At 42.4% G+C, this 23,453-nt stretch overlaps 2 protein-coding genes across 3 annotated transcripts in view; both read left to right on the forward strand.

The window, feature by feature from the left end:
- The window catches only part of LOC146652888 (MAP/microtubule affinity-regulating kinase 3-like), a 40,233-nt gene extending 25,252 nt beyond the window's left edge, over window positions 1-14,981 (forward strand). For both annotated transcript variants that reach the window (XM_085381396.1, XM_085381397.1), the window contains one exon: window positions 10,402-14,981. The gene's annotated coding sequence lies outside the window, so the exon portion shown is untranslated. The remainder of the gene's footprint in view (window positions 1-10,401) is intronic.
- LOC146652889 (NACHT, LRR and PYD domains-containing protein 3-like) lies at window positions 1-23,435 on the forward strand. The gene is made up of 17 exons (XM_085381416.1): window positions 1-4,590; window positions 4,697-4,870; window positions 5,455-5,628; window positions 7,350-7,396; window positions 7,569-8,098; window positions 8,786-8,829; window positions 10,402-10,439; window positions 11,077-11,138; window positions 11,448-11,503; window positions 15,866-15,900; window positions 16,254-16,315; window positions 19,672-19,727; window positions 19,993-20,207; window positions 20,924-21,189; window positions 21,334-21,447; window positions 21,516-21,657; window positions 22,870-23,435. The coding sequence occupies exons 1-17, from the start codon at window positions 2,753-2,755 to the stop codon at window positions 23,169-23,171; spliced, it is 4,155 nt and encodes a 1,384-aa protein (XP_085237542.1). The 5' UTR covers window positions 1-2,752; the 3' UTR covers window positions 23,172-23,435.
- The last annotated feature ends 18 nt before the right edge of the window (window positions 23,436-23,453 follow it).

A 23,453-nucleotide genomic window follows, 5' to 3' on the forward strand; every position in this document is an offset into this window, starting at 1 on the left:
CAGCTATAGGATGAATCTCAGTGTCTGAAATGTTACTCAGCAGTGAGCTGCTGACCAGACAATAATCCAGACGAGAGTAAGAGTGATGAACATGTGAGAAGAAAGAATATTCCTTACTGTTGGGGTGAAGGGAGCGCCATGCATCACAAAGACCAAAGTCGCTCATATACTGTTTGATTATATTTGTGGACTGCCAATTACGCTGAGTTCCTGCTGTATTGAGCCTATCCATTTCTTCATTTAGTCCCAGGTTGAGGTCTCCCCCAAGAACAATTGTGCAATCTAGGTGTTCGGAGAGTGTACTAAAAAAACCGTGAAAGAATGAGGGGTCATCAACATTTGGACCATATATACTTACGATACATAGCTTTTGGTTAAGTATAGATAGTTTGACAATTAGGAATCTGCTCTCTGGATCTACAGTGGGGCAAAAAAGTATTTAGTCAGCCACCAATTGTGCAAGTTCCCCCACTTAAAATGATGACAGAGGTCAGTAATTTGCACCAGAGGTACACTTCAACTGTGAGAGACAGAATGTGAAAAAAAAATCCATGAATTCACATGGTAGGATTTGTAAAGAATTTATTCGTAAATCAGGGTGGAAAATAAGTATTTGGTCACCTCAAACAAGGAAAATCTCTGGTTCTCACAGACCTGTAACGTCTTCTGTAAGAAGCTTTTCTGTCCCCCACTCGTTACCTGTATGAATGGCACCTGTTTGAACTCATCATCTGTATAAAAGACACCTGTCCACAGCCTCAAACAGTCAGACTCCAAACTCCGCCATGGCCAAGACCAAAGAGCTTTCGAAGGACACCAGGAAAAGTATTGTAGACATGCACCAGACTGGGAAGAGTGAATCTACAATAGGCAAGCAGCTTGGTGTGAAAAAATCAACTGTGGGAGCAATCATCAGAAAATGGAAGACATAAAAGACCACTGATAATCTCCCTCGATGTGGGGCTCCACGCAAGATCTCATCCCGTGGGGTCAAAATGATCATGAGAACGGTGAGCAAAGATCCCAGAACCACACGGGGGGACCTGGTGAATGACCTGCAGAGAGCTGGGACCAAAGTAACAAAGGTCACCATCAGTAACACACTACAACGGCAGGGAATCAAATCCCGCAGTGCCAGACGTGTTCCGCTGCTGAAGCCAGTGCATGTCCAGGCCCGTCTGAAGTTTGCCAGAGAGCACATGGATGATACAGCAGAGGATTGGGAGAATGTCATGTGGTCAGATGAAACCAAAGTAGAACTTTTTGGTATAAACTCAACTCGTCGTGTTTGGAGGAAGAAGAATACTGAGTTGCATCCCAAGAACACCATACCTACTGTGAAGCATGGGGGTGGAAACATCATGCTATGGGGCTGTTTTTCTGCCAAGGGGACAGGACGACTGATCCGTGTTAAGGACAGAATGAATGGGGCCATGTATCGTGAGATTTTGAGCCAAAACCTCCTTCCATCAGTGAGAACTTTGAAGATGAAACGAGGCTGGGTCTTCCAACATGACAATGATCCAAAACACACCGCCCGGGCAACAAAGGAGTGGCTCCGTAAGAAGCAAGCGTCAGGGTGGGCATGACCAAGATAACAAAAAAAGGCTCTAGAATCTGAAATGGAACTAACTTACCTTACCTTCAACTAATGGTCAGTGTCTACCTGGAACTTACATAAGCACAAACAGCAAAGAAAACGAACAACGCCACCCTCAGGTGTGACCAGTGTTGGGAAGAAATGGAATACATGTACTGCCGTTACGTATTTAAAATACAAAATATGACTAACTGTATTCCGTCACAGTTAACACCATTACACCTTTAAAAAGGTGGTATTCAGAATACAGCTACTTTGTTAAAATAAATGGATTACACAGCGGTCTTTTGCTGTTTCATATATTAGTCTACGCCCTCTCTATTTTTGGTAATTCCACGCCAGTGGAAGCCCAAACAAATTATGATTATGACACCTGTTTATTTTACGTGTAGTTGTTTTTTTCCCTGTGTAATAATATTCAACATTGCTATCAATACATTTTTCAAAAAATGCCTCTCAGTGCAAAATGGGTTCAAAGACATAAACAACTGTAGGATACTGTTTGTCCGTGATTTAGACAGGGGGAACAAATCGTGGCAGGATCAGCCTGATATTATTTGTATCCCACTATAACTTTACTGTATAAAGAACTAACATCTCCAAAATGTCAGCAGTAGTTTGTCATTACAACAAGTGTTTGGGAACTAAAAATCAAGAAGGTGGGATACTGTTTGTCCCTGATTTAAACAGCCCAGCGCTGCTCCAGATGAAGGGAAAACCAATTATGCAGGGGAGACCTACCCTGGCACTTGTGCAGGTGAAGCCAAAGGGAACGACATGCTTCACCATATTTTCTAGTCTTTGACTTAGAATGAAGTTGGTTTGGAAACATATTCAGCTATGCTTCATCTCCTGCTTTGCGTTTGTGTGGGCGCCCCGTGCTAGCAGTGTCCAAGCGTTGTTGTTTTTTTTTCCTTTTCATACCGTGTTCCCCCTTCAATGGCTCTGTGCCCCCCCTAGGGGGCGGACCCCACACTTTGGGAAGCTCTGCTTTACTCTCATTGAGTAACGTAACGGAATACGTTACAAAATACACTTTGGAGCATGTATTCTGTAATCTGTACTGGAATACATTTTAAAAGTAACCTTCCCAACACTGGGTGTGACGACCAAAGACAACACACAAAATCATGACCTGGGACATAACACTTAATGAACTTACACATAAGCTTCATATTATCTAAATATGTGTTGTTATTTTACTCAGAGTTTCTTCTAAAGTGTCAGCCTAACCTGAAGAAGAAGATCCAGTTTGTGTTTGGAGGAATCGCTAAAGCAGGAAACCCAACCCTTCTGAATCAGATCTACATAGAGCCCTACATCACAGAGGGAGGGACTGCAGGGGTCAGTGATGAACATGAGGTCAGACAGATTGAAACAGCATCCAGGAAACCAGACAGACCAGAAACAACAATCAGACAAGAAGATATCTTTAAAGCCTCATCTGTTAAAGATAAACCAATCAGAACAGTGCTGACAAAGGGAGTGGCTGGCATTGGGAAAACAGTCCTAACACAGAAGTTCACTCTGGACTGGGCTGAAGACAAAGCCAACCAGGACATCCAGTTCATGTTTCCATTCACTTTCAGAGAGCTGAATGTGCTGAAAGAGAAAAAGTTCAGCTTGGTAGAACTTATTCATCACTTGTTTCCTGAAACCAAACAAGCAGGAATCTGCAGCTTTGAAGACTTCCAGGTTGTATTCATCTTTGATGGTCTGGATGAGTGTCGACTTACTCTTGACTTCCACAAAACTACAATTCTGACTGATGTTACAGAGTCCACCTCAGTGGATGTGCTGCTGATAAACCTCATCAGGGGGAAATTGCTTCCTTCTGCTCGCCTCTGGATAACCACACGACCTGCAGCAGTCAATCAGATCCCTCCTGAGTATGTTGGCATGGTGACAGAGCTCAATGGATTCACTGACCCACAAAAGGAGGAGTACTTCAAGAAGAGATTCAGTGATAAGAACCAGGTAACCAAGATCTTCTCCCACATCAAGACATCACGAAGCCTCCACATCATGTGCCACATTCCAGTCTTCTGCTGGATCACTGCTACAGTGCTTGAGGATGTACTGAAAACCAGAGAGGGGGGAGAGCTGCCCAAAACCCTGACTGAGATGTGCATCCACTTCCTGGTGGTTCAGGCCAAAGTGAAGAAAGTCAAGTATGATGGAGGAGCTGAGACAGATCCACATTGGAGTCCAGAGAGTAGGAAAATGATCGAGTCTCTGGGAAAACTGGCTTTTGATCAGCTGCAGAAAGGAAACCTGATCTTCTATGAATCAGACCTGACAGAGTGTGGCATCGATGTCAGAGCAGCCTTGGTGTACTCAGGAGTGTTCACACAGATCTTTAAAGAGGAGAGAGGGCTATACCAGGACAAGATGTTCTGCTTCATCCATTTGAGTGTTCAGGAGTTTCTAGCTGCTCTATATGTCCATCTGACCTTCATCAACTCTGGAGTCAACCTGCTAGAAAAACAGCAAACATCCTGGTGGTCTAAACTTTTGCAAAATAAACCTAAAAGGAAAAATCTCCACCAGAGTGCTGTGGATAAGGCCTTACAGAGTCCACATGCACACCTGGATTTGTTCCTTCGCTTCCTCTTGGGTCTTTCACTTCATACCAATCAGATTCTTCTACAGGATCTACTGACACAGACAGGAAATAGCTCACTGAACAGTCAGGAAACAGTCCAGTACATCAAGAAGAAGCTCAGTGAGAATCTGTCTGCAGAAAGAAGCATTAATCTGTTCCACTGTCTGAATGAAATTAATGATTGTTCTCTATGGAAGGAGATCCAAACGTCTTTGAGTTCAGGAAGTCTTTCAAAACAAAAACTGTCTCCTGCTCAGTGGTCAGCTCTGGTCTTCATCTTACTGTCATCAGAAGGTCTGGATGTTTTTGACCTAAGGAAATACTCTGCTTCAGAGGAGGCTCTTCTGAGGCTGCTGCCAGTGGTCAAAGTAACTAGGAAAGCACTGTAAGTGTTTAGAGATCCTGTTTAGTCCTGGTGATTCAAATGTGCTGGTACTGACTGAAACTTAATTTCTTCTTTCTTTTTCTTTTTCTTGTCATTTTCTATTCAGTCTGAGCTTTTGTAAGTTTACAGAGAGAAGCTGTAAAACTCTGTCCTTAGTTCTCAGCTCCCAGTCTTCTAGCTTGAGAGAGCTGGACCTGAGTAACAATGACCTGCAGGACCCTGGCGTGAAGCTTCTGTCCGCAGGACTCAAGAATCCACAATGCAAACTGGAAACTCTGAGGTCAAGTAACATTAAAAAGATAACTGAAAGCTAATTTTCATAATTTAAAAAACTTCTACCTTGGTTAGGATTGTCTTTTCTAATGTCAATTGTCAAATGACGGTTTACTAAACTTCATCACTAATTTCTGGATTTATTTCCATTATTTTTATTTTGTAATTAATCTATCCATCCATTTTCTTCATTACCTGTTTAACTTAAGTGATTAAAATAAAAGATGGAGGGATTATCTTGTGAGGTACAAGTACCAAGCACTCCCACTTATTGTTTTTTTTTTTTTTCCAATTTAATGCTTAATTCTTTATTGAGGAAGTGGTATATGTTTGGCCAAACAAATCTGCCAAGCTTAGTGTCGGGACTTAAAAAATATTTTTATATAACTGAGTCACCTTGTTTTTTTATTTTATTTTTATTTTTTATTTAAGAAGTATTCAGAAAGGACTCTGAAGTTTTTCTCTGCTTAGTATTTATTTTGATGGAATCAACCTGTTTGATCGAATGAGAAGAAAAGTGAATTAAAGTATTTTCTTTTGCTTGTGTTCGAGGAGTGAACAAGAGTCTTGTGTTGTTTTGTTTGCCTCCAGTCTTTCAGGTTGTCTTATCACAAAGGACAGCTGTGCTTCTCTGGCCTCAGCTCTGAGATCTAACCCTTCCCATCTGAGAGACCTTGACCTGAGTTATAATCATCCAGGAGACTCAGGAGTGGCTCTGCTGTCAGCTAGACTAGAGGACCAACAATCGAAACTGAAAAACCTTAGGTATGGGAGGTCTGGTACAGCCACAGACAGTGTGTGATAGTCAATCCCTTTCCTTTACTCAGCCTGTCCATCATGCTGAACAAACGTGTTACATGAACAATCACACAAGTAGCAAACGTTTTTCTTTTCATGACAGTAAAAGTACTAATTGGATATGAATGTATGTGTGTAGCATGTCTTCAAGCAACTCCAAGAACAAAAATTGGCTTACTCAGTTTGGGGTGATCCATATATGCTAAAAGAAGACTGCAGGCTGAAGAATACCTCTTTTGTATTTTCACTTCCTGCAACTTTTATTAGTGTTATTGATTAGGATATAATTATTTCAAAAGGTCATTTAATTTGTCATTATTTGTTAGATTTATTTTTATAACGTTGCCTAATGGTTTGCCAGAACCTCTTCAAGGCAGATCAAAAGTCTTTTTCCTCTGCGTCACCAAAATCGTCTTGCTACTTTGCTTCAGCTACTGCCGAATCTGCATTCCATTTGGCCTCCTTGTACCTGTTACCTGCCTCTGAAGTCCCACAGCAGAATATGGTCCATTCCCTGCCAGCTGTTCCCATCACACCCTCACTATACATTTAGGAGGGCGAGGTCTGTCCAGCATCCTCCCTTGCCACCTAATCCAACTCACTACCAAGTGGTGATCAATTGACAGCTTGGCACCTCTCTTCACCAGAATCTGATAATACGATTATTTTTGTTGTTGACGGTCAGCGTTTGTTATGGATAAAGTGTAATTTGCACAGAAGTCCAATAACAGAACACCACTCGAGGTCGGATTGGATTAGGCAGGCCTTTCCCAACAGTGACTGTTGGGAAAGGCCTGTATCGGGCATCCCTGCCGACTGAGGGCTACTCCAGACTGGAGCAGAGTTCAACCCCTTCCCAGGAGATTAATTCCAGAGCCCAAGCCATGCACTGCAGTGAGCCTGACTATATCTAACTAGTATCTCTCAACCTCATGCAGCAGCTCAAGTTCCATTCAAGTCAGCCTTAGTAGCTGGGTACAAAACCACAGGGCCCCGCCACTGACTGTCACCCTACACACATTTCACCTGACCCCTCAAGTATATAGTCCAGAGTAGAAGTAATAAATGCACAAACTAGTTTTTTAGCTTCACTCTGAGTGAAGATGGTTCTAATGTTAGAGATACTGATCAAATGTAAGACTAGCACAGTCTTACATTTGCATGATCGTGGCTCAAGAGTTGGGAGTTCGCCTTGTAATCTGAAGGTTGCCGGTTCGAGCCCTGGCTCCGACGGTCTCAGTCGTTGTGTCCTTGGGCAAGACACTTCACCCATTGCCTACTGGTGGTGGTCAGAGTGCCCGGTGGTGCCAGTGTCCGGCAGCCTCACCTCTGTCAGTGCGCCCCAGGGTGGCTGTAGGCTACAATGTAGCTTGCCATCACCAGTGTGTGAATGTGTATGCGTGAATGGGTGGATGACTGGATATGTAAAGCGCTTTGGGGTCCTTAGGGACTAGTAAAGCGCTATATAAATACAGGCCATTTACCATTTTAGCACAGTCCTAGCATGGAACCCTGAACTCCATAATTACCTTAGTGTAATTTCCCTCTGATTGTGAAAAAGAATCCCCATTTACATGAACACAATAGAGTCTATTAGACAACCATTATTGCATTGTATGTATTACAAATACATGTAATGTTGATGTGTGAAATACACTGAGGTGGTCTGACCCCCCTCCTACCTTTAGGTTGAGGCCTGCTGGAGTCCGATGGTTGAGACCAGGTCTGAGGAAGTGTAAGCGTGTTTTTGATGTGATTCATGAATACAAAGCAGCACACATTCAACCATCTTTAAACTGTCACATCACTCATTCACATCTGTGATGTCAGTAGTCATTATCAAAGAGTCAATCAATGAACAGATGATGGATGAGTAACTGCAGCTGTATTGTGTTTGTTCTCCTTAGATATCTGTGAACCCACACCCAGCGCAAACACAATACATACAAAGATCAAGCTGTCTGACAACAACAGGAAAATGACATTGGTGAAGGAGGATCAGTCATATCCTGACCATCATGACAGATTTGAGCTTCCTCAGCTGCTCTGTAGAAATGGTCTGACTGGTCGATGTTACTGGGAGGTGGAGTGGAGAGGGAAGGTTGATTTATCAGTGAGTTACCGAGGAATAAAAAAGAAAGGAAACAGTAATGGATGCAGGTTTGGAAGCAATGATCAGTCCTGGAGTCTGAGGTGCTCTGATGACGCCTGTTACCATGTCTGGCACAATGATGAAACAGCATTCATCTCCTCCACCTCCTCCTCGGTCTCTCACAGAGTAGGGGTGTATGTGGACTGTCCTGGTGGCACTCTGTCCTTCTACAGAGTCTCCTCCGACACTCTGATCCACCTCCACACCTTCAGCACCACATTCACTGAGCTTCTGTACCCTGGATTTGGGTTCTGGTCACCTGGTTCTTCAGTGTCTCTGTGTGCAGTTGAGTATGAGTAGCCTCATCCATTAGAAAGGCCGTAGAGCAGATAATTCTGTCTGCACATGGGTCTCTTTCACTCAGAAACACGTTTTCTAATTCACAAATACATAGACTATCCACATCATTAAAGTCCCTTTATTTTATCTTCCTCTTTATTTAGAAATTAAAAATGCATTAATTAAAAATCTCTGTTAAAATATAACTACTCTCAATGCAGTCACAGAAAGGAATTTGAAGGGCAAACTGTTTTGGTGTGCAGTCTAATAGGTTAGAGGAAAGGAGCAAGACCACAAGTTTATGCACGGAGAGAGAGGATATGCAGATGACTGGAGTGGCAGGGAAGGATGCTAGGGATAGTGTGAGATGGAGGCAGATGATCCACTGTGTCAACCATAAAGGGAGCAGCCAAGATTAGAAGAAAAGAAAAAAACAGCTTTGGTGTGCAGTCATCCTGCTAGCACCTTTGGCAGCCATACCCTGGGAGGGTTGATGGGCAGTATTAGTAGTATCCTATGGGCACCGTATTGTTAATATTTGATCTAATGCTTAATATTTTTGCTACAGACAAAGAGTATTTACATTATGTACTAAATCATTCTGTCTGCCTCTGTGTCTATGAGAACAAAGTTGAGTAATTCTTCTTCCCATCTTATATCCTGATACTAATGTTGTGCCTTTATCCTTTTCAGGATGCAAGAGGTAAACTGACTTGGGATAGAAAACTTTCAGACAGGTAATCAAATAAATAAAAATTCAACTGGGTTATGCTTGTTAAACTGAAGCATAGCTTATCCATACACTTTCATTCAGACTTCATTGAACAGAGGAGCAGTTTGCTCAACACCTGTTGATCTAACTCATACTTTGTGGGTATATTGCTGGAGACCTGATAGAGGGCAGTAAAGACAGTGAAGTTATTTTGATGACCAGTTGGCACACTCTACATCAACAGTCCATTCAGGTTTTACTTTGAGTGGGCATTGTGGATTCTTGTTTGTGTGTTGTTTCTATATTTTCTGTGTATTGTACCTTGTTCTACATCGGTGGGCAAAGTGGTGATGCTCCATTGGCTGATGGAGGGAGAGGAACTGGCTGAAGGAGGGAGAGGACCCCAGGCCTTCCTGGAAGTTTTTCAGGCCACTGTAGAGGTTTGCTTCCAAACTGGAAGCTGGTTCCACAGAAGAGGGGCCTGAAAACTGAAGGCTCTCCCTCCCATTCTACTTTTAAATACTCAAGGAACAACAAGTAGGCCTGCAGAGCGGGAGCGAAGTGCTCTAATAGGGTGATATGGTACTACAAGGTCATTAAGATATGATGGGGCCTGATTATTTAAGACCTTGTATGTGAGGAGCAGGATTTTGAATTCAATTCTGGATTTAACAGGAAGCCAATGAAGGGAAGCCAAAACAGGAGAAATATGCTCTCTCTTTCTAGTCCCTGTCAGCACTCTTGCTGCAGCATTTTGGATTAGCTGAAGGCTTTTCATATAGTAAAGACTGCAGTCAGCTTGTGCCTGAGGCATCCCTTAATTCTGGGGACAGATTTAATAACCTGTTGGGGCAGTGTGTGGGGATGCGTTCACGACCTTTGGTGGTGTGTAGTGTTTGTGCTGTGCTCAGTGGTGACATGTGGTCGCCCGACACTGACTCTAGGGAGGAGGAGACAGCAGGGCATTCTTGTGAGGCCCGCTGCCACCGGTGATTCACTCCATGGAAGAGTTTCCACTAGAGCACTCTCATGATGACACCCAAACAAATCCTATGACCAAGTGATAAAACCAGTTGTCATGCTACATCAATAGTCCATTCAGATTTTACCTCCTGGACCAGTTAGGCACTGCTTGCCACAAAAGTGCAATAGAAAAGGGCAACAAATCATTTGGAGTTACGCTCCACAGAAAACTCCATGTATAGGCGAATCCATAAATACTGAACCACGAATAGGCGGTGGTTGACTGCACTGGTTATTTGAGATCCTCATTGGAAGATTTAATAAAGTTAATTCAAACGAAATTGTAAACATACACGGCAGACCCAGTGGCATTTTGATGCTTTTTATTAAAGCTTTGACGGTTGCTGTCCACAATACACACAGAGCTGCAGCTCTTCCGCTGCCTGCTCAACACTATCACAACAACAACGCCAACCACAGGACCCAGTACAATATTTAATTCGGCGGGGCGTGATTGCAGATGCCGTGCAGGTGCGTCCGCCTCCTCTGCACGGCACCGCAGGCCACACCCCACCACAAAAATGTAGTCAGTTTTCACTTGAGCCTTTACCTGTTAGTGTGCTTGTGTCTGCAGTGTCCCAGAGAGGTCGAGTACAACTTCCAGAGACACACGTGAGTACTGAAACTAGTACTGAGTTCTGTCATCAATAAATCTAGTTAAAAAGTGTGTTTTTGTATTTAGTTTAAAGCTCTGGAAAACACATTCTCCTCACATGTTTAAGATCGAAAACCATGAGAATACAGTCACGTTAAGAACAGTCAAGGTTAGTCCGATAATCTGAATGTGTGTATTTCATGTGTTCTTTTTTACGATGATCGTGGCTCAAGAGTTGGGAGTTTGCCTTGTGATTGGAAGGTTGCCGGTTCGAGCCCCAACTTGGACAGTCTCGGTCGTTGTGTCTTTGGGCAAGACACTTCACCCATTGCCTACTGGTGGTGGTCAGAGGGCCCGGTGGCGCCAATGTCCGGCAGCCTCGCCTCTGTCAGTGCGCCCCAGGGTGGCTGTGGCTACAATGTAGCTTGCCATCACCAGTGTGTGAATGTGTATGGGTGGATGACTGAATGTGTAAAGCGCTTTGTGGTCCTTAGGGACTAGTAAGGCGCTATACAAATACAGGCCATTTACCATGATTTACTTGATGGTTCAGCTTTGATCTTAATGAGTGAAATGTATTTTCAAGTAGAAGGAAATGATGCATAAAAAGCTGCAAAACCTTTGTGATGCCAGCTTTTTGTCTTCTAACCTCAGTGGACTCGGGATTCGAGCTGGATCATACCACAGCAGAAACAGATCAAGAGGACGTGATGGAGGTGTGAGAACAATGACCAGGTCCTGACGTTCCTGATCATAGATTTGTAAAATACCTGCTGCAGCTTGGTGACAAAGAGGCCATCAGCAATGAAAATTCACTCACAGTAGAAGTTGGTTTTATTCCATCACTGCGCAGATGTTTGTGTTACCAAGCTGCTTTTAGCTCTGCACCTGTTCCAACTTGAATGTGTAATTCCAGTCCTGTATCCTTGTGAACAGCATGCTAGAGTTAAGTTTGTTTCTTCACTCAACACTCAGTCAGGTTATTGGTCCTAAAAGTCCTGATCATGTTCCTTTCTGAATTCTAGTCTCCAACAAGCTTCCAACATGCAGTTCAAACTGAGTCTGCACGAATCTTCTACAGGTAATGACAAGAAATCCACACCTCCACCTTTTTACAGCCCATCAGGTAATGTTTTCTTTAAATTAGACTAACTTCAGCACCCTGATGTGCCATTATGTTCCTGTTAGACGATCATGCAAACAAAAAGTTGAGTGGACAGTTCCTGCCATAACACGATTGCATTGTATAAACGTGGTCATTTTTCTCCCCACAGAATGAACACAAACAACACCTGAGTGTGTCAGGACCTTAATCTCAGCACTGACTCTTCAGTGTTGCTGTGACGTAATGCATGTTGCTAGAGTTATTTGAATTTTCAGCTACGCAGTTGCTCACAGTTTTTCTGATGTTTGGCAGCTTGTTACAAGCTCAAAGAAGTCCTGCCATTAATTAATTATTAATTAATTATTAATTCTTAAATATGATCAAATCATCTCTAATAATTGGCTATGTACCACAGGCCTTCAAGCTGGCTGTAGTTAAACCTTTACTCAAAAAGCCATCTCTAGACCCAGCAGTCTTAGCTAATTATAGGCCAATCTCCAACCTTCCTTTCATATCAAAAATCCTTGAAAGAGTAGTTGTCAAACAGCTAACAGATCATCTGCAGAGGAATGGCTTATTTGAAGAGTTTCAGTCAGGTTTCAGAGCTCATCACAGCACAGAAACAGCTTTAGTGAAGGTTACAAATGATCTTCTTGTGGCCTCTGACAGTGGACTCATCTCTGTGCTTGTCCTGCTAGACCTTAGTGCAGCATTCGATGCTGTTGACCATAATATCCTATTAGAGCGATTAGAACATGCTCCAGGTATTACAGGTACTGTGCTGCAGTGGTTTGTATCATATCTATCTAATAGACTCCAATTTGTACATGTACATGGAGAGTCCTCTTCACACACTGAGGTTAATTATAGAGTTCCACAGGTTTCGGTGCTAGGACCAAATTCTGTTTACACTATACATGCTTCCCTTAGGCAGCATCATTAGAAGACATAGCATAAATTTTCACTGCTATGCAGGCTGTAGTTAAACCTTCATGGACAGCTCTATCTGTCCATGAAGCCAGATAACACACACCAATTAGTTAAACTGCAGGAATGTCTTAAAGACATAAAGACCTGGATGGCCGCTAACTTTCTGCTTCTTAATTCAGATAAAACTGAGGTTATTGTACTCGGCCCTGAAATTCTTAGAAATATGGTATCTAACCAGATTCTTACTCTGGATGGCATTACCTTGGCCTCCAGCAACACTGTGAGGAACCTTGGAGTCATTTTTGACCAGGATATGTAAATATGTAAGACAAATTGTTTATGTTTCTGTTCTGTGTCCTGTGTACTGTTTGTTTGTATATGTGTCTTTCTGGCTGCTGTTACAACCAAATTTCCCCTTGTGGGACACTTAAAGGATTATTCTATTCTATTCTATTCTATTCTTCCATTCGATATGTCCTTCAACGCACATATTAAACAAACATGTAAGACTGCGTTCTTCCATTTGCACAACATCTCTAAAGTTAGAAATATCCTGTCTCAGGGTGACGCTGAAAAACTAGTTCATGCATTTATTACTTCCAGGCTGGACTACTGTAATCTTATTATCAGGAAGTCCTAACAACTCCCTGAAAAGCCTTCAGCTAATCCAAAATGCTGCAGCAAGAGTACTGACAAGGAGAAAGAGAGAGCATATTTCTCCTGTTTTGGCTTCCCTTCATTGGCTTCCTGTTAAATCCAGAATTGAATTCAAAATCCTGCTCCTCACATACAAGGTCTTAAATAATCAGGCCCCATCTTATCTTAATGACCTTGTAGTACCATATCACCCCATTAGAGCACTTTGCTCTCACACTGCAGGCTTATTTGTTGTTCCTAGAGTATTTAAAAATAGAATGGGAAGGAGAGCCTTCAGTTTTCAGGCCCCTCTTCTGTGGAACCAGCTTCCAGTTTGGATTTGGGAGACAGACACTATCTCTACTTATAAGATTAGGCTTAAAACTTTCCTTTTTGCTAAAGCATATAGTTAGGGCTGGACCAGGTGACCCTGAATCCTCCCTTAGTTATGCTGCAATAGACGTAGGCTGCTGGGGGATTCCCATGATGCATTGAGTTTTTTATTTCCAGTCACCTTTCTCACTCACTATGTGTTAATAGACCTCTCTGCAGTGAATCATACCTGTTATTAATCTCTGTCTCTCTTCCACAGCATGTCTTTATCCTGTCTTCTTTCTCTCAACCCAACCGGTCGCAGCAGATGGCCGCCCCTCCCTGAGCCTGGTTCTGCTGGAGGTTTCTTCCTGTTAAAAGGGAGTTTTTCCTTGCCGCTGTCGTCAAAGTGCTTGCTCATAGGGGGTCATATGATTGTTGGGTTTTTCTCTGTATCTATGAAGCGCCTTGAGGCGACTTTTGGTGTGATTTGGCGTTATATAAATAAAATTTAATATATAAATAAATTGAATTGACAGCAGTGGTTTCCACACATTTGGAGGTCGGTTGTTTATACATTTTGAAATGAGCCTTTATAATTAAAGCCACCACCATCCATGTGCTGACTGACATCTGCATAATATGCAAATACTATTTAAAAAAACAAGTCATAAAAATCATTATTTCATCTCTCCAGTTCCCTCTCTAGTTATTATATCTATCAAACCTAAAAGACGGCACCTTGGAAGAAACGAGAAACGAGCTTTAGTGGTCACATACATATTCATAAAGAGTACAACATGCAGTGAAATGTGTTGTGTCCGAGCTGCAGACAGGCTGCAGATGTAGCCGTGCCATTCCAGGCCATGGTGTTTGGCGTGGGGGGCCTAGTCAGGACCCTTACTGGATACTGGGAGGGAATCAAACTTGCAACTTCCGCTCCAAAGGTGTGTGGTCTTACCACTACACTATCCAGCTGCCCTTGTAGTAAAGTGTGCAGTCAGTTTGATCAGTATTTTGGAAATGTTTTGTGATTCCGTACACCAAATACCAATATTCCTGGTTAAAGACCAGGAAGAGAGGCTGTATCCCAATTCAGGGTCTGCAGCCTTAAAGTACGTAGCCTCAACGATCCTCAAGGGCCACGTACTCAAAGACCGCTAAGGCCAGAAGTGCGAGGCTTGTGAAATGGGACGCTCTAGCCTCCGTTGCGCTGCCCAGTGCCCAGGTTGCCTAGCAACCATGATACTAACAGCTGGAAACGTGTCATACAGCTTTGTTTGACAGAAATGAAGGAGAAATCTTTTGTTCATTTGTTTGTTTCTTTCTACATGAGCTTTGATCATTCTCTGTAGGATTAAGCTCAGCTATTGAACGGCGTATATTTTAAAGTAAAGGCTTTAAAACCAAGTTAGTACAAACGTCACTAATGTCACATAACTTTGCCGACATGTGGCCAACAGTAATGTTTTAATGTTCTTCATCATTAAACATTTGCACATAAATAAGTGACATAATATTCAGTACTTACTTAAAGTTTACTCTTCGGGCGCCCCTCATCCGCCGTTTTTTTTTTCCGGCAAAATTATCCACACCCACCGCCGCGCTATGCATTCTGGGATATGTTGGGCCACGAAGTCTACACTGCCACAGCCTTAAAATTCAGGGAAATGAAGGACGCATTTCAGGGCCGCATTTCGAGCAGCCTTTGAATTGGGACAGCCTTCGGCGCGCCGCTGTGACGTAATCGGCCTTGAAATGCGTACTTTAAGGCTGCAGACCCTGAATTGGGATACAGCCAGAGACAAGTCCCTGGATGGGAGGAGTTAGAAAGTTCATCCAACAAAAATATCTGTTGCAAATTAGACATGTGGATTGTCCACTATCGAATAAGGGAGCAACTGAAAGAAGAAGATTCGTTTTATGTGAGTCATGCACAGTTTAAAATGTGAAGGGGGTAAAACTGACCCCTTTGCAGTTTAGTTCCAGTTTGGTTACTGTGGCGCTGCAATCCAGGGCAGAGATAAGAGACAATAGTTATTTGGGATTCTCATGGGTAGCATTAATAAAGTTAGTTCAAACTTAATCGTTCTCTTAACCTGGCTGTAGCTCAGGTGGCAGAGCAGGTCAGCCACTAATTAGAAGGTCGGTGGTTCGATCCCAGGCTGCCCCCTGGGTGCATGCCAAATATCCTTGGGCAAGATATTAACCCCATGATTACCTGCTGGTGGTGGTCAGAGGGCCCGGTGGCGCCAGTGTCAGCCAGCCTCGCCTCTGTCAGTGCGCCCCAGGGCAGCTGTGGCTACAGTGTAGCTTGCCATTGCCAGTGTGTGAATGGGTGAATGACTGAATGTAGTGTAAAGTGCTTTGGGGTCCTTAGGGACTAAGTAAAGCGCTATACAAATGCAGGCCATTTACCATTTAACTCTTTAACTGTGGGTGTTGTGCTTGTGTCTGCAGTTTGCAGGAGAAAACAATGAGATCCACAGACACCTGTGAGTACTGAAACTCAGTTATCAAGAACGTATTAAATGATTATAAATGTTTGTGTCCTAAACTCACCACAGAAATATTTATAAGAGATTTAGTTTAAAGCTCTGGAAAAGACATTCTACTCACATGTTTAAGATCTAAAACCATGAGAAGACAGTCACGTTCAGAACAGTCGAGGTTAATCTGATAATTTGATAATCTAAATGTGTGTATTTCATGTTTTACGATGATTTACTTGGAAGGTCACGGTTCAGCTTTGATCTTAATGAATGAAATGTATTTTCAAGTAGAAGGAAATGATGCATAAAAAGCTGCAAAACCTTTGTGATGTCAGCTTTTTGTCTTCTAACCTTAGTGGACTCTGGTTTCGAACTGGATCATACCACAGCAGAAACAGATCAGGAGGACGTGATGGAGGTGAGAGAACAATGACCAGGTCCTGACGTTCCTGATATACAGGTTGGGCCATTTATATGGATACGCCGTAATAAAATGGGAATGGTTGGTGATATTAAAGTCCTGTTTGTGGAACATTAGTATATGTGAGGGGGCAAACTCCTCAAGATGGGTGGTGACCATGGTGGCCATTTAGAAGTCGGCCATCTTGGATACAACTTTTGTTTTTTCAATAGGAAGAGGGCCATGTGACACATCAAACTTATTGGTAATGTCACAAGAAAAACAATGGTGTGCTTGGTTTCAACGTAACTTTATTCTTTCATGAGTTATTTACAAGTTTCTGATATGTGTTCAGTGTAGAGATGGACCGATCCGATATTACGTATCGGTATCGGTCCGATACTGACCTAAATTACTGGATCGGATATCGGAGAAAAATAAAAAATGTAATCCGATCCATTAAATATCACGAAAGCACTTCACAAAACTTGCAACACGCCGTAACTCACCTCAGAACGTTAGCACGTCGGAGCAGTATGCATCACGTGATAGAGCGGCTGTGGCATGCGGGACCTGTCGGTGGATAGCATGTGGAGCTTCGCTAGCAACCCGGCATTTCATCTCCGACAAAGTTATCCCCGAGAGAAGTAAAGCAAGTGTGTAAGTCCATCTCTGAATGTTTGTAAAGCATTCCTGCGTTAAGCTTACCAAACGATATATGGAGCGACTGCCTCTTCTGGCTGCTACTTCAATCATGAAACTGCTTAATGATCAGCTGATCGGCTTTTCTGTCGCGAGTCCGTCTCTCTGGTTTGTTTTTGGCCCACTTTGCACCAGAAAGAGGAAACCAGCGGCTGAACAACAGCAGCACGTTTAAGCTTGATCAGCTGTTGTTAGAATTTATTTATTATTACTTTCTACTCGAGGATCTTTTTCTACGTAGCTGACGGCTGGTAACTGCAGGGGCGGATCTAGCAAAGTTTAGCCAGGGGGGCCGATAGGGCATTAACAGGGAAAAGGGGGCACAAAGACATATTTTTCTTTCTTATTCTCATTTAAAATGTCTAGCTTTTAATAAATAATTATCCGAATCTTACACCCAAAGTTTTAATTTGATGTAAAATGAATAGAAGTCAATTACTGTATATAGTGACTATTAAGTCTAATATATATACCCTAGTAAGCTATAGTACTTTTTCCTTTGGGAAGGTACCATCTGTGCAGTCTGCAATTTTGTTGAAGAAAGATGTTGAATCTATTTAATATTTCTTGAAAAATAATTGATTTCTGTGCATTTATTTTTTCACACTGCATCAAATTAAGGTTGATTACGTCGATTAAGCATCATGAGGTGGAGCGTGAGGGGTGGTTCCCTATTTTTTATTTATTTATTTTTGTTGTTGCTGGGAGTTGGAACCCTATTAGTTAGGTTGCTTAATATTTACGCTAAGTACTCTTTAAAATACCAGAATAGGGAGGATGGTGTAGGTTTAAGTTTGTTAGATTGATCAGTATTGCTGAACTATGAAATGTATTTTTTTTTTGCATACAGGTATAACAGAATAGCTTTAGTGTAGTTGTTGTTTTAAACTTGAGTATGAACTTATACAAAATGCAGCAAGATATTTAAAAAAAACAGTTTTGTTGATTAAAAAACACTATATCGGATTCATATCGGTATCGGCAGATATCCAAATTTATGATATCGGTATCGGTATCGGACATAAAAAAGTGGTATCGTGCCATCTCTAGTTCAGTGTGCTGCCCATTGTGTTGGACTGTCAATGCAACCCTCTTCTCCCACTCTTCACACACTGATAGCAACACCGCAGGAGAAATGCCAGCACAGGCATCCAGTATCTGTAGTTTCAGGTGCTGCACATCTCGTATCTTCACACCATAGACAATTGCCTTCAGATCGGGAGACCTTGGGGGCCATTCAACTGGCTCACGATGACCAATCCACTTTCCAGAAAACTGTTCATCTAGGAATGCTCGGACCTGGCACCCATATTGTGGTGGTGCACCATCTTGCTGGAAAAACTCAGGGAACGTGCCAGCTTCAGTGCATAAAGAGGGAAACACATCATCATGTAGCAATTTCAAATATCCAGTGGCCTTGAGGTTTCTATTGATGAAGAATGGACCCACTAGCGTTGTACCCCATATACCACACCAAACCATCACTTTTGTTGTTCCAACAGTCTTGGAGGGATCCATCCAATGTGAGTTAGTGTCAGACCAATAGCGGTGGTTTTGTTTGTTAACTTCACCATTCACATAAAAGTTTGCCTCATCACTGAACAAAATCTTCTGTGTGAACCGAGGGTCCTGTTCCAATATTTGTTTTGCCCATTCTGCAAATTCTGTGCGCCGATCTGGGTCATCCTTACTGCAGTAGCTGGAGTTTGTAAGGGTGCCATTTGTGAGTAGCTAATATCTGCCGAAGGGATGTTCGACTAATGCCACTCTCCAGTGACATGCGGCGAGTGCTACGCTGTGGGCTCTTGCTGAATGAAGCTAGGACAGCCACTGATGTTTCTTCATTAGTGACAGTTTTCTTGCAAATCCAACACTGAACCAGTTTCACGAAACTTAGCAAGCAGCTTGCTAACTGTAGCATGGGAGATGGGTGGTCTCGTAGGGTGTCTTACATTGAAATCTGCTACAATGACCTGGTTACTGCGTTCACCAGATATCAACACAATTTCGGTCTGCTCCTCACGTGTTAACCTCTTCGACATGTCAATGGCTGTGAACAAAGAGAAACTTGTAAATAACTCATGAAAGAATAAAGTTACGTTGAAACCAAGCACACCATTGTTTTTCTTGTGACATTACCAATAAGTTTGATGTGTCACATGGCCCTCTTCCTATTGAAAAAACAAAAGTTGTATCCAAGATGGCCGACTTCTAAATGGCCACCATGGTCACCACCCATCTTGAGGAGTTTGCCCCCTCACATATACTAATGTGCCACAAACAGCACAGACAACCATTCCCATTTTATTACGGCGTATCCATATAAATGGCCCACCTGCAAAGTTCCTGACTTGGTTAGATGTTGTGAAATTGTTTTTCTAACTGTGGTAATAAAGCAGTCATCATGACCTTTAGCTGTCTTCTGTGGTCATTCAGGTGTTTTGTGTGAGTTGCTTAGCTGCTCAGTGCAGTCCTTCCTTTAATAATAAATGAGATAGTAGGTTTGAGGTTCTTGCTCTCTCTGACTGGTTTATTTGGGTTTTTTCTATTACGATTTTCATGCAGTTTTCCTATAATTCACAGCGTGTACATCAGCTAAATTTGTTTCTTCACTGAACACTCAGTCAGGTTATTGGTCTAGCTAGCTGATGATGTTGCTTTCTGAATTCTAGTCTCCAACAAGCTTCATGCCTGCAGTTCAAACAGAGTCTGCACGAATCTGTTACAGGTAATGAAAAGAAATCCACATCTCCCCTGTTTACAGCCTCTCTGGTAACGTCTTCTTTTCATTAGACTAACAACCACATGACTAGTATCACAATAAAGTAATCTCTGCTTGTAGCAGTTGTTGTATGTTTAATATAAAGCCAACCAGTTATAGAACGTACGCATGTGATATGACGCGAGGTAACAGCTCTAATTTACAGATCCATTTTCAGATATTTGGGTTTAACAGGTTTGCAGTGGTCATTCAGATCCTCTGTGTCACATAGTTTCAGGTGTCCTAGTCCAGGTGTGTTCCTGTGTACTCTGACTGGAGTCATGTTTAATATAAGTCAGGAAGCAGAGCTGCTGTACAGGATTGTCCAATGGGATGAGGACCTCCTCCATCCAGCCAATAAAAAGGCTGCAAGCCCGCTTTTCAATATTGAGAGTTCAAAGGATGCAATCCGTCAGCTTCACCTCCCACACTGTGAACCACAGGAAGGTGAGCAAAGCACTGCTCATGACATGACACAACTGTTAATCCATAGTTCTGATGGCGTCCCCTACTGGCTATAGAATTTGGTATTTTTCTGCTGACTGACCATTGCTGATGTTTGCCTGACAAACATTTTAATCCAGACATCCTGCAGATCTCACTAATATTTTTATTTCACATCCACTCAGCCACCACTGTTAAGCAGAATGTAGAGAAGCAGGACCTCTACTAAGAGCAGCCATAAATGATCCTCCAACTTTCCCATTGTGGACAGTTAAAATGTCTGCCTAATTATGAACCACACTGTACAATTACAGTAACAATTAGGTGGTAGCACAGACCTTAGGATGGGAGGGATGTAAGGAGAAACATCTGTGCCATTGCAAGAAACAAACTTAATTTTTCAGAATAACTGAAGAAGATTTATTCATTTTTAATAAGAAGTTTCGGCTGCTCACTTATTTCCTGAGCAGTCGGTGCTGTTGATGAATCCACGCTTGATACAAACCTGATTGGAAACCTTTGAGTGGTCTTTTTAAGACCTCTGTAATAAAAAATGTGCAGAAGCCAAGGAAACCCAACGACTGATTTCTAAGCAGTGTTTGATTCTTTATCTGACCGTGGACACCATATCAAGGCTTTATATCTAAAATCAGATTCACTGTCACTGTAAGGAGGTTTTGGGAGTCAAACAGATGTCTGATGGCTTTGTGTTTTCACAGCTCTGCTTTCCGACTGTCTGTCTGTAGTCCACATCTCTGCTGGTAAAATGAAGGTCCTCAAGCCTCGAAAGATCACAGACACTCACGTGATCGTGGAAGTTACTCACCTCTCTTCCTTTGGCCTCGTCTGGAACATAAAGAGGTTTTGGAACAAGGAGAAACCAGTTTCGGGTCAGGTTTTGCTGTTCCTTGAACCAATAAACTTTAGAACACAGAGACAAAACCTCAATGTGCTTCTCCTGACAAGCAACATCCCAATGGAAGAGGTAAAGATCTATGAAAAGCTTCTCACTCAGTCCTAACGTTTGACAGAGCTGCTGAGATATGTAGTAAACGGTTTTGTACTGATGATGAATAGGTAACACTGATCTATTTTGGATAAGCCTTCTAATTAAAATGGTCTTTTAAAGGTCAGGGTGAAATACAGAGATGCTAACTTCATCCAAGCGCCTTCCAAATGTAAACTCATCAAAGATCACAGATACACTGTTCTCTGTCCAGTTGCCTATAAAGTCCAGCCTCCAGTAAGTACTTCTGTTAATTAAACTACTCCTTGTGGTTATGAAACTCATGCTGTGGTCCTGCTTTGTAGGAAGAAGATTTTGACCTGGACTTTGGAACAAACTACCCTCCAACATTTCAGATCCGCCTTCCTGCAGACACTGAAGAAGTCACAATAACAATCCAAGGCCAAACAAACACAGATGTCTGGAAATGCACTATTGATCTACCAGGTAAAACCTATATCTACATCACTCCACCTGACATTCAATTAGAAATTATGAGTGATATATGAGTGTGCCTTTTTAGTATGCCTTATTTCCTTCATTCGTGATTTACTCCCATTTAAAACATGCTGTGATGTTCTTTTATCAACTCTCATTCTGGCATCATTTGCACTGTCCAGGCCCAAAGGCTCCTTTAGATTCTAAATGCCAAGAGTAAGGCACAGCTGAGGGTCCAGAACAGTCCAAATTCCAGAAATTGATCAGTATGGCTGTTAAACCAGAGTGTCTAGGCTCACCAAATAGGGAGTCAGCAGATGACATGCCAAGTTCTGACTGCGATGGTTTTGCAAAAATACAATGAAGAGCACTGCTTTAACTGTAGACGTAAATTAAATATCAGTTAGGTTTTGGAGGGAGGGTGAAGTTTGCAAATGTAACTCTAAGATTATTGTCTAAAATTGTACACTCAAGCTAGTAAAACAGAACAGGACTGGCAGCAGGTTTAAAGTGAAAAGCTAAACTTCATGCACTGGTGGGAATCCTGGACACAAGCGCAGTAAAGTACAGCCTCCATTCTAAATAGGACACCGATAATGAGGCCATCAGCGGTCAGGTGAGTAATCAGCAATATCTCACAGGTGTGCAGCAAAAGAGCAGGAAGTCGGGTGAGCTCTGCCCCTGAAACAAACAGACCACCCACACACACACACACACACACACACACACACACACACACACAGATAGAGGAAACAAGAGAAATAGGTGAGGCAAAGTACATAAACAGTGTCAGTCAGTGAGATGTCCACCCGGGTGCCTGATCAACAACTGACTGTCAGAAGGCACCGAAAACAAGAAAACCTAAAGCGCAGAAAACATCTGTTAGTTATCGATGTGTTCCTGTTCACCTGAATCATTTTACTACCAAAAATGAACGCTGTCAGGGCAAACTCCATTATATTGTCCTCTGGAAGTTTTTAGAAGACTAGTCTAATAGTGTGCTGGACATACACAAAAAACCCCAAACATCAAATGTGTTTTTAATACACAAGACACAAGCCGCACAACAGTGTCAGTATGTCACCACTTAACAGCACCAGATGTTTAGCAGGTGTGTATCTGCAGGTTACTCTGTGCACAAAGCAGTATCACATACTCACAAGCTCTGTCACACCTTCACTTCAAGTTACTGAACATAGTTTTCCTGCTTCCTGCCCCCAGAAAGAACACGCAGTCAGTCAACTCCCCAGATCCTCCCACCAGACAAGCATCTGTTTGCAGTTCGGAAGCAGTTTGTGGATCAAGTGTCAGATTCGACTGTGAACCAGCTGCTGGACAGCCTGCTCCAACAGGGAATTATAAATAAGGAAGAAATGGATTCAGCCAGAATCAAACCCAGAGCTGACCGAGCTCGAGATGTGATAGATGTGGTGCGAAACAAAGGAGAAGAAGCCAGCTCATCCCTGATTGATGGCCTCCGTGAGTTGGATCCATACCTTTCTGAAACCCTGCACCTGAGCTAAGATGAGCTGCGACTGTTCTTTAATGAAGTTATTGTAAAGCTGTACTGCTGTCTGCGTTTGGTAAATTTAAAATGAAGGCCTAATTTTTGTTGTTTGTTTCTTGGTTTTGTATATTTTTGTCATCTGTTTTCCTTGTGAGCGTGCTCAGAGAGATAATAAATCAGAGCTCTAATTATTCAGTTGTCTGTCTCTGATATATTTTTATGGTTTCTTTTTGTTGTTTTTTCCTGAACCTGAAATAAAACCACTACCATCATCAGTGTGTGACCTCAAACCATCAGG

The sequence above is a fragment of the Rhamphochromis longiceps genome, linkage group LG15 (genome assembly GCF_057381845.1).
Source record: "Rhamphochromis longiceps isolate RC_006_pf linkage group LG15, R_longiceps_female_GT1.1, whole genome shotgun sequence".
NCBI lineage: Eukaryota > Metazoa > Chordata > Actinopteri > Cichliformes > Cichlidae > Rhamphochromis > Rhamphochromis longiceps.

What these genes read in the sequence shown, in the direction of transcription:
- LOC146652889 (XM_085381416.1), top strand. Translation starts at nt 2,753, where the DNA reads ATGAACTTACACATAAGCTTCATATTATCTAAATATGTGTTGTTATTT. An exon ending in CTTCAGTGTCTCTGTGTGCA is followed by an intron (nt 8,099 to 8,785) that starts GTTGAGTATGAG and finishes TATCCTTTTCAG; the next exon opens with GATGCAAGAGGTAAACTGAC. An exon ending in GCAACATCCCAATGGAAGAG is followed by an intron (nt 21,190 to 21,333) that starts GTAAAGATCTAT and finishes GGTCTTTTAAAG; the next exon opens with GTCAGGGTGAAATACAGAGA.